This window comes from Scyliorhinus canicula, chromosome 31 (assembly GCF_902713615.1).
Source record: "Scyliorhinus canicula chromosome 31, sScyCan1.1, whole genome shotgun sequence".
NCBI classification, from domain to species: domain Eukaryota; kingdom Metazoa; phylum Chordata; class Chondrichthyes; order Carcharhiniformes; family Scyliorhinidae; genus Scyliorhinus; species Scyliorhinus canicula.
Genome location: NC_052176.1, coordinates 3796105 through 3812057, shown reverse-complemented (window position 1 = coordinate 3812057; position 15953 = coordinate 3796105). Strand labels below are relative to the sequence as shown.

General features: G+C 55.5%; 1 protein-coding gene across 1 annotated transcript in view; it reads right to left on the bottom strand.

Annotated features, from left to right (window-relative positions):
• dnajc4 (DnaJ (Hsp40) homolog, subfamily C, member 4) overlaps window positions 1–13801 on the bottom strand; it is a 51398-nt gene extending 37597 nt beyond the window's left edge. The window contains exon 1 of the mRNA XM_038787506.1: window positions 13614–13801. Coding sequence (XP_038643434.1) covers window positions 13614–13738 — 125 coding nt within the window. The 5' untranslated portion in view covers window positions 13739–13801. The remainder of the gene's footprint in view (window positions 1–13613) is intronic.
• Between the last annotated feature and the right edge of the window lie 2152 nt (window positions 13802–15953).

Genomic DNA, 15953 nt, shown 5'->3' with positions numbered 1-15953 from the left:
TGAATTCAGCAAAGTAGGATAATCAAAGTGGACCACACTGAACTTGGGCAACGGGGAGGACCGACCCTTCCGAGTTACGACGAGGCCTGCTCGTGGAGCTTTGCGCTGCATTTCAAACGCTGGAACCCTTGCAGTTTCCGGCACCTTCTTAAATTGGTATAGTCCAGTGACAGCACGGGAGCATAGTGGTTAGCTCAATTGCTTCACAGCTCCAGGGTCCCAGGTTCGATTCCGGCTTGGGTCACTGTCTGTGCGGAGTCTGCACGTTCTCCCCATGTCTGCGTGGGTTTCCTCCGGGTGCTCCGGTTTCCTCCCGCAGTCCAAAGATGTGCAGGTTGGGTGGATTGGTCGTGCTAAATTGCCCCTTAGTGTCCAAAGATGTGCAGGTTAGGTGGATTGGCCATGCTAAATTGTCCCTTAGTGCCCAAAGATGTGCAGGTTAGATGGATTGACCGTGCTAAATTGCCCCTTAGTGCCCAAAGATGTGCAGGTTGGGTGGATTGACCGTGATAAATTGCCCCTTAGTGTCCAAAATTGTCCTTAGTGTTGGGTGGGGTTACTGGGATAGGGTGGAAGGTGTTGACCTTGGGTAGGGCGCTCTTTCCAAGAGCTGGTGCAGACTCGATGGGCCGAGTGGCCTCCTTCCGCACTGTAAATTCTATGATTCTATACCCACTGTGCCACCATCGCCAGGGGCGCTTCCAGATTTAACTCGAGCCTCTCCTTTTAGCTCGCCCTGCCGGCCGAAACATTTGCGGAGAGCTCTCTGTTGAACCGGTGAGGAGAAGATGTTCCCAACTTGGAGTACAGGTTGATAACCGCCCCCCCACCCCGCTGGAGTCCCGCTTCATCCTATCCCGATGGTAGGGCGATGTGACGGAAAATGCTTTCCGGAAATTAAACCCGGCCCTGGGTGTCTTTATCGAGTGAACATCTATCCGCTGAATTCCAGTTCACTGAACAATTCCTTAAAGCATGACGTGAACTGCAGGCTGTAAGATGGCTCACAGATAATAGCAGATATATGATATATCCTCATTTATCCGCCCAATACCCAACACTGATTCATCAAACTGTGAGGGCCACGTTTGCTTTTCAGTCTATGAGGAACTTGGGCCGCAAGTCCAAAGCGGGGGAGGATGGTGGGGTGGTCGTGAGGTCTCCGGCCTAGCAATCCAGGCTATAGGGCTGGGGGAGGGACACGGGATTCAAACCCCACCATGACACTTCAATCATTCTAAATAGAAATCAGGAATTATGAAGTTAAGTCTCGGTAACAGTGATCCAATTGTCCTAAAACCCATAGAACATAGAACATAGAACATTACAGCGCAGTACGGACCCTTCGGCCCTCGATGTTGCGCCGACCTGTGAAACCATCTGAAGCCTATCTGATCTACACTATTCCATTTTCATCCATATGTCTATCCAGTGACCACTTAAATGCCCTTAAAGTTGGCGAGTCTACTACTGTTGCAGGCAGGGCGTTCCACACCCCTACTACTCTCTGAGTAAAGAATCTGCCTCTGATATCTGTCCTATATCTACCACCCCTCAATTTAAAGCTATGTCCCCTCGTGTTGGTCATCACCACCCGAGGAAAAAGACTCTCACTGTCCACCCTATCTAACCCTCTGACTATCTTATATGTCTCTATTAAGTCACCTCTCAGCCTTCTCCTCTCTAACGAAAACAACCTCAATTCCCTGAGCCTTTCCTCGTAAGACCTTCCCTCCATACCAGGCAACATCCTAGTAAATCTCCTCTGAACCCTTTCCAAAGCTTCCACATCCTTCCTATAATGTGGTGACCAGAACTGCACGCAGTACTCCAGGTGCGGCCGCACCAGAGTTATGTACAGCTGCAGCATGACCTTGTGGCTCCGAAACTCAATCCCCTGCTTATAAAGGCTAGCACACCATATGCCTTCTTAACAGCCCTATTAACCTGGGTGGCAACTTTCAGGGATTTATGTACCTGGATGCCGAGATCTCTCTGTTCATCTACACTACCAAGAATCTTGCCATTAGCCCAGTACTCTGCATTCCTGTTACTCCTTCCAAAGTGAACCACCTCACACTTTTCCGCATTAAACTCCATCTGCCACCTCTCAGCCCAGCTCTGCAGCTTATCTATGTCCCTCTGTATCCTATAACATCCTTCAGCACTATCCACAACTCCACCGACCTTCGTGTCATCTGCAAATTTACTAACCCATCCTTCTACACCCTCTTCCAGGTCATTTATAAAATGACGAACAGCAGTGGCCCCAAAACAGATCCTTGCGGTACACCACTAGTAACTGAACTCCAGGATGAACATTTGCCATCAACCACCACCCTCTGTCTTCTTTCAGCTAGCCAATTACTGATCCAAACCGCTAAATCACCTTCAATTCCATACTTCCTTATTTTCTGCAATAGCCTACCGTGGGGAACCTTATCAAACGCCTTACTGAAATACCATCTGGTTCACGAATCTTCCCTTTAGGGAAAGAAATCTGCAGCCCTCACCCGGTCAAGCCTCTCCGGGTAAGTGTGAGGTGACGCACTTGGGCAGGACAAACAAGGCGAGGGACTACGTAATAAACGGCAGGACACCGGGAAGCACCGAGGATCAGAGGGACCTTGGGGTGCATATACACCGGCCCCTTCAGGTAGCAGAGCAGATGGATACAGTGAACATAGAACAATACAGCACAGAACAGGCCCTTCGGCCCTCAATGTTGTGCCGAGCCTTGTCCGAAACCAAGATCAAGCTATCCCACTCCCTGTCATTCTGGTGTGCTCCACGTGGCGCAGGGCTAAAGGGACCGGCGCGAAAGAAAGGAGGCCCACAGCCTGAGAGGCCGCGCCCATCAGATGGCCCCGATCGAGGGCCGGGCCATAGCGGAGCCCTCCCCCCTTCCCGGGGTCGGAGTTCCAGGCGGAAGTTTATTTCAACTTGTGTTGACCCGCACACTTCAAAATGCAGAAACAGTTCGAATAACGGGAAGGAGTTATCCTGGACTCATACCAGCTGACTGAACGGTTATCCCTGTTGCCAAGTGTTGGACAAGACGCCAATTTGAAGCCTCTTTGAAAAGGGAAGGTTAGATGCCAATCCCTAACTGGGCGATCGTGAGCAGAAATTCCCAATGCATAGGTCCATCAGTTTTTGCATTACTCATTCCCGGGATGTGAGAGTTGCTGGGAAGGCCTAGAATTTATCACCCATCCCTAATTGCCCCTCGAGAAGATGGGTGAGCCGCCATCTTGAAAGAAGGCCTATGGTATACTTGCCTTTATTAGCCGAGTGTCATGTGAGTGTACCTTTAAGAAATGGGTGTTTATAAATGGGTGTGTATATAAATATCTGTAGTGAGTGTACCTTTAAGAAATGAGTGTTTAGTACTGCAGTGATGTCAGGAGTGTGGTCGGAGCTGGGCTGTCTGTCAGCTTTTTACTTTCGTTTTAGGATGTTTGCTGCAGGGTGTGTTTTAGATTTGTCTTCATTGTTGGAGCTGAAGCCAGATACAGCAGGTGTACTGTTGCTCTCTCTGCCATGAAAAGACTATCTCTTGATCATTTGGTGTCTATGGGATTGGGGTGTGTGTCTGTGGGGTTGGTCTGTGTCTATGGGGTTGGGGTGTGTCTATGGGGTGGGGGGTGTGTCTATGGGGTTAGGGTGTGTCTATGGGGTTGGGGTGTGTCTATGGGGCTGGTGTGTGTCTATGGGGTTGGGGTGTGTGTCTATGGGGTTGGTGTGTGTCTATGGGGTTGGGGTGTGTCTATGGGGTTGGGGTGTGTCTATGGGGTTGGGGTGTGTCTATGAGGTTGGGGTGTGTCTATGGGGTTGGGCTGTGTGTCTATGGGGCTGGGGTGTGTGTCTATGGGGTTGGGGTGTGTCTATGGGGTTGGGGTGTGTCTATGGGGTTGGGGTGTGTGTCTATGGGGTTGGGCTGTGTGTCTATGGGGTTGGGCTGTGTGTCTATGGGGTTGGGGTGTGTCTATGGGGTTGGGGTGTGTCTATGGGGTTGGGGTGTGTGTCTATGGGGTTGGGGGTGCGTCTATGGGGTTGGGGGTGTGTCTATGGGGTTGGGGTGTGTCTATGGGGTTTGGGTGTGTGTCTATGGGGTTGGGCTGTGTGTCAATGGGGTTGGGGTGTGTCTATGGGGTTGGGCTGTGTGTCTATGGGGTTGGGGTGTGTGTCTATGGGGTTGGGGTGTGTGTGTCTATGGGGTTGGGGTGTGTCTATGGGGCTGGGGTGTGTGTCTATGGGGTTGGGGTGTGTCTATGGGGTTGGGGTGTGTCTATGGGGTTGGGGTGTGTCTATGGGGTTGGGGTGTGTCTATGGGGTTGGGGTGTGTGTGTCTATGGGGTTGGGGTGTGTCTATGGGGCTGGGGTGTGTGTCTATGGAGTTGGGGTGTGTCTATGGGGTTGGGGTGTGTCTATGGGGGTGGGGTGTGTCTATGGGGTTGGGGTGTGTCTATGGGGTTGGGGTGTGTGTCTATGGGGTTGGTGTGTGTCTATGGGGTTGGGGTGTGTCTATAGGGTTGGGGTGTGTCTATGGGGTTGGGGGTGTGTCTATGGGGTTGGGGTGTGTCTATGGGGTTGGGGTGTGTCTATGGGGTTGGGGTGTGTCTATGGGGTTGGGGTGTGTCTATGGGGTTGGGGTGTGTCTATGGGGTTGGGGTGTGTCTATGGGGTTGGGGTGTGTCTCTGGGGTTGGGGTGTGTCTATGGGGTTGGGGTGTGTCAATGGGGTTGGGGTGTGTGTCTATGGGGTTGGGGTGTGTGTCTATGGGGTTAGTGTGTGTCTATGGGGTTGGGGTGTGTCTATGGGGTTTGGGTGTGTGTCTATGGGGTTGGGGTGTGTCTATGGGGTTGGTGTGTGTCTATGGGGTTGGGGTGTGTCTATGGGGTTTGGGTGTGTGTCTATGGGGTTGGGGTGTGTCTATGGGGTTGGGTGTGTGTCTATGGGGTTGGGCTGTGTGTCAATGGGGTTTGGGTGTGTGTCTATGGGGTTGGTGTGTGTCTATGGGGTTGGGCTGTGTGTCTATGGGATTGGTGTGTGTCTATGGGGTTGGGGTGTGTCTATGGGGTTTGGGTGTGTGTCTATGGGGTTGGGGTGCGTCTATGGGGTTGGGGTGTGTGTCTATGGGCTTGGGGTGTGTCTATGGGGTGGGGTGTGTGTCTATGGGGTTGGGCTGTATGTCTATGGGGTTGGGGTGTGTCTATGGGGTTGGGGTGTGTCTATGGGGTTTGGGTGTGTGTCTATGGGGTTTGGGTGTGTCTATGGGGTTTGGGGTGTGTCTATGGGGTTGGGGTGTGTCTATGGGGTTGGGGTGTGTCTATGGGGTTGGGGTGTGTCTATGGGGTTGGGGTGTGTCTATGGGGCTGGTGGGTGTGTCTATGGGGTTGGGGTGTGTCTATGGGGCTGGGGTGTGTCTATGGGGTTTGGGTGTGTCTATGGGGTTTGGGTGTGTCTATGGGGTTGGGGTGTGTCTATGGGGTTGGGGGTGTGTCTATGGGGTTGGGGTGTGTCTATGGGGTTGGGGTGTGTCTATGGGGTTGGGGTGTGTCAATGGGGTTGGTCTGTGTCAATGGGGTTGGGGTGTGTCTATGGGGTTGGGGTGTGTCTATAGGGTTGGGGTGTGTCTATGGGGTTGGGGTGTGTCTATGGGGTTTGGGTGTGTGTCTATGGGGTTTGGGTGTGTCTATGGGGTTTGGGGTGTGTCTATGGGGTTGGGGTGTGTCTATGGGGTTGGGGTGTGTCTATGGGGTTGGGGTGTGTCTATGGGGTTGGGGTGTGTCTATGGGGCTGGTGGGTGTGTCTATGGGGTTGGGGTGTGTCTATGGGGCTGGGGTGTGTCTATGGGGTTTGGGTGTGTCTATGGGGTTGGGTGTGTCTATGGGGTTGGGGTGTGTCTATGGGGTTGGGGTGTGTCTATGGGGTTGGGGTGTGTCTATGGGGTTGGGGTGTGTCTATGGGGTTGGGGTGTGTCAATGGGGTTGGTCTGTGTCAATGGGGTTGGGGTGTGTCTATGGGGTTGGGGTGTGTCTATAGGGTTGGGGTGTGTCTATAGGGTTGGGGGGTGTGTCTATGGGGTTGGGGGGTGTGTCTATGGGGTTGGGGTGTGTGTCTATGGGGTTGGGGTGTGTCTATGGGGTTGGGGTGTGTCTATGGGGTTTGGGTGTGTGTCTATGGGGTTGGGGTGTGTCTATGGGGTTGGGGTGTGTGTCTATGGGGTTGGGCTGTGTGTCAATGGGGTTGGGGTGTGTCTATGGGGTTGGGGTGTGTGTCTATGGGGTTGGGATGTGTGTCTCTGGGGTTGGGGTGTGTCTATGGGGTTGGGGTGTGTCTATGGGGTTGGGGTGTGTGTCTATGGGGTTGGGGTGTGTGTGTCTATGGGGTTGGGGTGTGTCTATGGGGCTGGGGTGTGTGTCTATGGAGTTGGGGTGTGTCTATGGGGTTGGGGTGTGTCTATGGGGTTGGGGTGTGTCTATGGGGTTGGGGTGTGTCTATGGGGTTGGGGTGTGTGTGTCTATGGGGTTGGGGTGTGTCTATGGGGCTGGGGTGTGTGTCTATGGAGTTGGGGTGTGTCTATGGGGTTGGGGTGTGTCTATGGGGTTGGGGTGTGTCTATGGGGTTGGGGTGTGTGTCTATGGGGTTGGTGTGTGTCTATGGGGTTGGGGTGTGTCTATAGGGTTGGGGTGTGTCTATGGGGTTGGGGGTGTGTCTATGGGGTTGGGGTGTGTCTATGGGGTTGGGGTGTGTCTATGGGGTTGGGGTGTGTCTATGGGGTTGGGGTGTGTCTATAGGGTTGGGGTGTGTCTATGGGGTTGGGGTGTGTCTATGGGGTTGGGGTGTGTCTCTGGGGTTGGGGTGTGTCTATGAGGTTGGGGTGTGTCAATGGGGTTGGGGTGTGTGTCTATGGGGTTGGGGTGTGTGTCTATGGGGTTAGTGTGTGTCTATGGGGTTGGGGTGTGTCTATGGGGTTTGGGTGTGTGTCTATGGGGTTGGGGTGTGTCTATGGGGTTGGTGTGTGTCTATGGGGTTGGGGTGTGTCTATGGGGTTTGGGTGTGTGTCTATGGGGTTGGGGTGTGTCTATGGGGTTGGGTGTGTGTCTATGGGGTTGGGCTGTGTGTCAATGGGGTTTGGGTGTGTGTCTATGGGGTTGGTGTGTGTCTATGGGGTTGGGCTGTGTGTCTATGGGGTTGGTGTGTGTCTATGGGGTTGGGGTGTGTCTATGGGGTTTGGGTGTGTGTCTATGGGGTTGGGGTGCGTCTATGGGGTTGGGGTGTGTGTCTATGGGCTTGGGGTGTGTCTATGGGGTGGGGTGTGTGTCTATGGGGTTGGGCTGTATGTCTATGGGGTTGGGGTGTGTCTATGGGGTTGGGGTGTGTCTATGGGGTTGGGGTGTGTCTATGGGGTTGGGGTGTGTCTATGGGGCTGGTGGGTGTGTCTATGGGGTTGGGGTGTGTCTATGGGGCTGGGGTGTGTCTATGGGGTTTGGGTGTGTCTATGGGGTTGGGGTGTGTCTATGGGGTTGGGGTGTGTGTCTATGGGGTTGGTGTGTGTCTATGGGGTTGGGGTGTGTCTATAGGGTTGGGGTGTGTCTATGGGGTTGGGGGTGTGTCTATGGGGTTGGGGTGTGTCTATGGGGTTGGGGTGTGTCTATGGGGTTGGGGTGTGTCTATGGGGTTGGGGTGTTTCTATAGGGTTGGTGTGTGTCTATGGGGTTGGGGTGTGTCTATGGGGTTGGGGTGTGTCTCTGGGGTTGGGGTGTGTCTATGAGGTTGGGGTGTGTCAATGGGGTTGGGGTGTGTGTCTATGGGGTTGGGGTGTGTGTCTATGGGGTTAGTGTGTGTCTATGGGGTTGGGGTGTGTCTATGGGGTTTGGGTGTGTGTCTATGGGGTTGGGGTGTGTCTATGGGGTTGGTGTGTGTCTATGGGGTTGGGGTGTGTCTATGGGGTTTGGGTGTGTGTCTATGGGGTTGGGGTGTGTCTATGGGGTTGGGTGTGTGTCTATGGGGTTGGGCTGTGTGTCAATGGGGTTTGGGTGTGTGTCTATGGGGTTGGTGTGTGTCTATGGGGTTGGGCTGTGTGTCTATGGGGTTGGTGTGTGTCTATGGGGTTGGGGTGTGTCTATGGGGTTTGGGGTGTGTCTATGGGGTTGGGGTGCGTCTATGGGGTTGGGGTGTGTGTCTATGGGCTTGGGGTGTGTCTATGGGGTGGGGTGTGTGTCTATGGGGTTGGGCTGTATGTCTATGGGGTTGGGGTGTGTCTATGGGGTTGGGGTGTGTCTATGGGGTTGGGGTGTGTCTATGGGGTTGGGGTGTGTCTATGGGGCTGGTGGGTGTGTCTATGGGGTTGGGGTGTGTCTATGGGGCTGGGGTGTGTCTATGGGGCTGGGGTGTGTCTATGGGGTTTGGGTGTGTCTATGGGGTTTGGGTGTGTCTATGGGGTTGGGGTGTGTCTATGGGGTTGGGGGTGTGTCTATGGGGTTGGGGTGTGTCTATGGGGTTGGGGGTGTGTCTATGGGGTTGGGGTGTGTCTATGGGGTTGGTCTGTGTCAATGGGGTTGGGGTGTGTCTATGGGGTTGGGGTGTGTCTATAGGGTTGGGGTGTGTCTATAGGGTTGGGGGGTGTGTCTATGGGGTTGGGGGGTGTGTCTATGGGGTTGGGGTGTGTGTCTATGGGGTTGGGGTGTGTCTATGGGGTTGGGGTGTGTCTATGGGGTTTGGGTGTGTGTCTATGGGGTTGGGGTGTGTCTATGGGGTTGGGGTGTGTGTCTATGGGGTTGGGCTGTGTGTCAATGGGGTTGGGGTGTGTCTATGGGGTTGGGGTGTGTGTCTATGGGGTTGGGATGTGTGTCTCTGGGGTTGGGGTGTGTCTATGGGGTTGGGGTGTGTCTATGGGGTTGGGGTGTGTCTATGGGGTTGGGGTGTGTCTATGGGGTTGGGGTGTGTCTCTGGGGTTAGGGTGTGTCTATGGGGTTGGGGTGTGTCTATGGGGCTGGGGTGTGTGTCTATGGGGTTGGGGGGTGTCTATGGGGTTGGGGTGTGTCTATGGGGTTAGGGTGTGTCTATGGGGTTGGGGTGTGTCTATGGGGTTGGGCTGTGTGTCTATGGGGTTGGTCTGTGTCTATGGGGTTGGGGTGTGTCTATGGGGCTGGGGTGTGTGTCTATGGGGCTGGGGTGTGTGTCTATGGGGCTGGGCTGTGTGTCTATGGGGTTGGGGTGTGTCTATGGGGTTGGGGTGTGTCTATGGGGTTGGGGTGTGTCTATGGGGTTGGTGTGTGTCTATGGGGTTGGGGTGTGTCTATAGGGTTGGGGTGTGTCTATGGGGTTTGGGTGTGTGTCTATGGGTTTGGTGTGTGTCTATGGGGTTGGGTGTGTGTCTATGGGTTTGGTGTGTGTCTATGGGGTTGGGTGTGTGTCTATGGGGTTGGGGTGTGTCTATGGGGTTGGGGTGTGTCTATGGGGTTTGGGTGTGTCTATGGGGTTTGGGTGTGTGTCTATGGGGTTGGGGTGTGTCTATGGGGTTGGGGTGTGTCTATGGGGTTGGGGTGTGTGTCTATGGGGTTGGTGTGTGTCTATGGGGTTGGGGTGTGTCTATGGGGTTGGGGTGTGTCTATGGGGTTGGGGTGTGTCTATGGGGTTGGGGGTGTGTCTATGGGGTTGGGGTGTGTCTATGGGGTTGGGGTGTGTCTGTGGGGTTGGGCTGTGTGTCGATGGGGCTGGGGTGTGTCTATGGGGTTGGGGGGGTGTCAATGGGGTTGGGGTGTGTGTCTATGGGGTTGGGCTGTGTGTCGATGGGGCTGGGGTGTGTCTATGGGGTTGGGGGTGTGTCAATGGGGTTGGGGTGTGTGTCTATGGGGCTGGGGTGTGTCTATGGGGTTGGTGTGTGTCTATGGGGTTGGGGTGTGTCTATGGGGTTTGGGTGTGTGTCTATGGGGTTGGGGTGTGTCTATGGGGTTGGGGTGTGTCTATGGGGTTGGGGTGTGTCTATGGGGTTGGGGTGTGTCTATGGGGTTGGGTGTGTCTCTGGGGTTGGAGGGGTGTCGTTGGGATTTGAGGGGCATATGGGTTGGGTGGGAGAGGTACCTCTCTTTACCTCATGCGGTGGTATGGACTCGATGGGCCAAAGGGCCTTTCCTGCACTGTATTTTTCTGGGACTCCTCATACTCTGGACTGCACCTATCACCCACTTCCAAAACCGCACTGAACAGTTACTGGCTACTGAGGCCTCAGAACATTGAGCCCGTCAACGTGAGACAGTCCAGTCTGATTCAGTCACCGCATTGACCACACAGCCTCCTCAACAGTCCCGACCGGCCTAGCACTCTGGCCTGGGACCCTATTGCTGACAATCCCCCTGAGAAGAGGCTCTTGGGTTAAGTACAATGATCCCTCTCCATCGAATATAGAAATCGGAGAATTTCCAACACACACTGGTCTTGTGGACCATTAGCTGACGTACCTGCTCCTCCTTCACCCACCTCCATCTTCATTTCCCCCATCTCCATATCCTGCTATTCCTCCAACCGGCATGTGTTTATCCAGCTTTCCCCCTCAACATATCAACAAGCTTCACCTCGAGAGCTCCCTGTGGGAGCGAGTCCCACATTCTCCCCCACTCCCTGTGGGAGCGAGTCCCACATTCTCCCCATTCCCTGTGGGAGCAAGACCCACATTCTCCCCCACTCCCTGTGGGACCGAGTCCCACATTCTCCCCATTCCCCTGTGGGAGCGAGTTCCACATTCTCCCCCACTCCCTGTGGGAGCGAGTCCCACATTCTCCCCCACTCCCCATGGGAGCGAGTCCCACATTCCCCCACTCCCTGTGGGAGCGAGTCCCATATTCTCCCCCACTCCCTGTGGGAGCGAGTCCCACATTCTCCCCCACTCCCCGTGGGAGCGAGTCCCACATTCTCCCCCACTCCCCGTGGGAGCGAGTCCCACATTCTGCCCCACTCCCTGTGGGAGCGAATCCCACATTCTCCCCCAACTCTCTGGGTGAAGAGGTTTCTCCTGAATTCCCCGATCGGATTTATCAGTGACCGTCGCATATTGATGCGTCCCCCCCCCCCCCCCCAATTCCGATCTCGCCCGTGCGTGTGAAACATCTTCCCCGCGTCTCTCACACCGCGAACCCACGGGGAGCCCCAATCTGGGGTCTGCCACCGGCTCCCACGATGTGCTGACACGGCGTTACTCAACACTCTGGGATAGATCAACAACAAAAAAAAAACCCTGGATGAAATCCCGTCACAACTTTTGACCGGAGGCCAGTTCATTTCCTGAGCGGCTCATTTCACAAGTTGGTTCCAAGTCGCGGAGAAACACGGGCCCTTCTCCTTTGAAGGCTCTTGGACACAGGGGTCGGAACTCCACGCAGAGTTCAAACTAATCGCAATGTGGCTCTTTGCACCAGTGGCTACCTGTCTTTCCCAACCCCCCTCAACGGATGTTGTTATGGAAAGTAGTGAATGTATGAAATCCATTCTCCAGTGGCTCCCCCCCCCATCACAATCACAACACAATAACCTGTCAGGCTCCTCTGTCACCACTCCCTCACAGCACAAACGCCTGGTCTTATCCAAACAGTGCTCAGGCCAACAATGTTCTCTGGGTGAGATTCCTGCCTTTCAATCCCCTGCACTGCCACTCACACAATTCCCACTTGCTCGACAGAAGGCTGCGCATTTATTCAGCACCTTTCAAGTCTCCCAAACAGGTGGTGGCGGAGCGGCACAGTAAGATCCCACGGACGGCGGAGTGATGGGACCCTGACAGACCTAATTTTATTTGCGATGTCGGGCCCAATGACACAGGGTAGCACCCCCCCCCCCCCCACACACACACACACCCACCCTACTCAGTACTGACCCTCTGACAGTGTGGCACTCCCTCAGTACTGACCCTCTGACAGTGAAGCACTCCCTCAGTACTGACCCTCTGACAGTGCGGCACTCCCTCAGCACTGACCCTCTGATAGTGCGGCATTCCCTCAGTACTGACCCTCTGACAGTGCGGCACTCCCTCAGTACTGACCCTCTGACAGTGCAGCACTCCCTCAGTACTGACCCTCTGACAGTGCAGCACTCCCTCAGTACTGACCCTCTGACAGTGCAGCACTCCCTCAGCACTGACCCTCTGATAGTGCAGCACTCCCTCCGTACTGACCCTCTGACAGTGCAGCACTCCCTCAGTACTGACCCTCTGACAGTGCGGCACTCCCTCAGTACTGACCCTCTGACAGTGTAGCACCTCCTCAGTACTGACCCTCTGACAGTGCGGCGCTCCCTCAGTACTGACCCTCTGACAGTGCAGCGCTCCCTCAGTACTGACCCTCTGACAGTGCAGCACTCCCTCAGTACTGACCCTCTGACAGTGCGGCACTCCCTCAGTACTGACCCTCTGACAGTGCGGCACTCCCTCCGTACTGACCCTCTGACAGTGCAACGCTCCCTCAGTACTGACCCTCTGACAGTGCAGCACTCCCTCAGTACTGACCCTCTGACAGTGCAGCACTCCCTCAGTACTGACCCTCTGATAGTGCAGCACTCCCTCAGTACTGACCCTCTGACAGTGCAGCACTCCCTCAGTACTGACCCTCTGACAGTGCGGCACTCCCTCAGTACTGACTCTCTGACAGTGCAGCATTCCCTCAGTACTGACCCTCTGACAGTGCAGCATTCCCTCAGTACTGACCCCCTGACAGTGCGGCACTCCCTCAGCACTGACCCTCTGACAGTGCGGCACTCCCTCAGTACTGACTCTCTGACAGTGCGGCACTCCCTCAGCACTGACCCTCTGACAGTGCGGCACTCCCTCAGTACTGACTCTCTGACAGTGCGGCCCTCCCTCAGTACTGACCCTCTGACAGTGCGGCACCTCCTCAGTACTGACCCTCTGACAGTGCGACCCTCCCTCAGTACTGACCCTCTGACAGTGCAGCACTCCCTCAGTACTGCCCTCTGACAGTGCGGCACTCCCTCAGTACTGACCCTCTGACAGTGCAGCACTCCCTCAGTACTGCCCTCTGACAGTGCGGCACTCCCTCAGTACTGACCCTCTGACAGTGCGGCACTCCCTCAGTACTGATCCTCTGACAGTGCAGCACTCCCTCAGTACTGACCCTCTGACAGTGCAGCACTCCCTCAGTACTGACCCTCTGACAGTGCGGTGCTCCCTCAGTACTGATCCTCTGAAAGTGCGGCGCTCTCAGTGCTGACTTCCGACAGTCCAAAGATGTACATGTTAGGTGGAGTTAAATGACCCCTTAGAATTGAGGGATGTGCTGGTTAGGTTATGGGATTATGGGAATAGGGCGCCCTCTGCACTGTCCCCATAAAACACTCACAGGACAGGTACAGCACGGGGTTAGATACAGAGTAAAGCTCCCTCTACACTGTCCCCATCAAACACTCCCAGGACAGGTACAGCACGGGGTTAGAGACAGAGTAAAGCTCCCTCTACACCGTCCCCATCAAACACTCCCAGGACAGGTACAGCACGGGGTTAGATACCGAGTAAAGCTCCCTCTTCACAGGGACATACAGCAGAACAGCTGGGGAAAATGTCTCAGGAAAACAAGCAGGTTTTGACACACCACACTCACCTGAAGCCGACATAGTGGATGAATACGCCAGCCAACATAACGAAGACACAGTAACCAAAGGCCTTCATGTTCCTCTTCTGCTTCTTGGTGCTTTGAGAGGCCGCATAGTCATCAGCCTGTGGCATAGCGGAACTGGTCCCTGTACCTCTGCTGTTCGGACTTCTCGAAGCTTTTGAGACGGGATAGGGGAGACGAAGGTGGGGGGAGAGGAAACACCAATTGAAAAAAAGAAAATTGAACTCAGTGAATGGTTTTCACCCAAACCAAACACAAATGCCATTTTAAGAAGGCAGCGTGAGCTGATCGCCCGCTTGGCTACATTCTGTTAGCTGCTTCCGTGTAATCACAGGTTTGGGGGATACATTCGACTCGAATGTTTTAGCCTGAACTGATTTCTTTGGCTGGATACTATCAGCCCAGGGAACCTGCGCCAAATACGTGGCACACGTCTGCAACGCAAGTTACTGGTCAGATCGCACTGAGGTGTGAAGAGGATTTTCCATTGTTTGGACCCTGCATCCTTCCATTGTGGGGGCAGACTATCGCCGAGCCCCACCCCCCCAAGACCTCCACAGATGAATGGTCGCCATCAGGGCTTGCGCTGTGAATAGAGAAGCTGCTCGTGGGCGTTGAGGGATATTGCGAGGAGCTGGGGTAGGTGGTGTTGAGGGATATTGCGAGGAGCTGGGGTAGGTGGGGGTTGAGGGATATTGTGAGGAGCTGGGGTAGGTGGCGTTGAGGGATATTATGAGGAGCTGGGGTAGGCCGGGCTGAGGGATATTGCGAGGAGCTGGGGTAGGCCAGGCTGAGGGATGTTGAGAGGAGCTGGGGTAGGTGGCGTTGAGGGATATTGCGAGGAGCTGGGGTAGGCCGGGCTGAGGGATGTTGCGAGGAGCTGGGATAGGTGGGGTTGAGGGATATTGCGAGGCGGGTAAGTGGGATTGAGGGATATTGTGAGGAGCTGGGGTAGGTGGGGTTGAGGGATATTGCGAGGAGCTGGGGTAGGTGGGGTGGAGGGATATTGCGAGGAGCTGGGGTAGGCCAGGCTGAGGGATGTTGCGAGGAGCTGGGGTAGGCCAGGCTGAGGGATGTTGCGAGGAGCTGGGATAGGTGGGGCTGAGGGATATTGCGAGGCGGGTAGGTGGGATTGAGGGATATTGCGAGGAGCTGGGGTAGGTGGGGTTGAGGGATATTGCGAGGCGGGTAGGTGGGATTGAGGGATATTGCGAGGAGCTGGGGTAGGTGGGGTTGAGGGATATTGCGAGGAGCTGGGGTAGGCCAGGCTGAGGGATATTGCGAGGAGCTGGGGTAGGCCAGGCTGAGGGATATTGCGAGGCGGGTAGGCGATGCTGAGGGACATTGCGAGAAGCTGGGGTAGGCCAGGCTGAGGGATATTGCGAGAAGCTGGGGTAGGCCAGGCTGAGGGATATTGCGAGGAGCTGGGGTAGGCCAGGCTGAGGGATATTGCGAGGAGCTGGGGTAGGCCAGGCTGAGGGATATTGCGAGGCGGGAAGGCGAGGCTGAGGGATATAGTGAGGCGGGTGGGCGATGCTGAGGAACACTGCGAGGCGGGGGATATTGCGAGGAGCTGGGGTAGGCGATGCTGAGGGATATTGCGAGGAGCTGGGGTAGGCCAGGCTGAGGGATATTGCGAGGAGCTGGGGTAGGTCAGGCTGAGGGATATTGCGAGGAGCTGGGGTAGGTCAGGCTGAGGGATATTGCGAGGAGCTGGGGTAGGCCAGGCTGAGGGATATTGCGAGGAGCTGGGGTAGGCCAGGCTGAGGGATATTGCGAGGAGCTGGGGTAGGCCAGGCTGAGGGATATTACGAGGCGGGGGATATTGCGAGGAGCTGGGGTAGGCCGGGCTGAGGGATATTGCGAGGAGCTGGGGTAGGCCAGGCTGAGGGATATTGCGAGGAGCTGGGGTAGGCCAGGCTGAGGGATATTGCGAGGAGCTGGGGTAGGCCAGGCTGAGGGATATTGCGAGGAGCTGGGGTAGGCCAGGCTGAGGGATATTGCGAGGAGCTGGGGTAGGTGGGGTTGAGGGATATTGCGAGGAGCTGGGGTAGGCCGGGCTGAGGGATATTGCGAGGAGCTGGGGTAGGCCGGGCTGAGGGATATTGCGAGGAGCTGGGGTAGGCCGGGCTGAGGGATATTGCGAGGAGCTGGGGTAGGCCAGGCTGAGGGATATTGCGAGGAGCTGGGGTAGGCCAGGCTGAGGGATATTGCGAGGTGCTGGGGTAGGCCAGGCTGAGGGATATTGCGAGGAGCTGGGGTAGGCCAGGCTGAGGGATATTGCGAGGAGCTGGGGTAGGCCGGGCTGAGGGATATTGCGAGGAG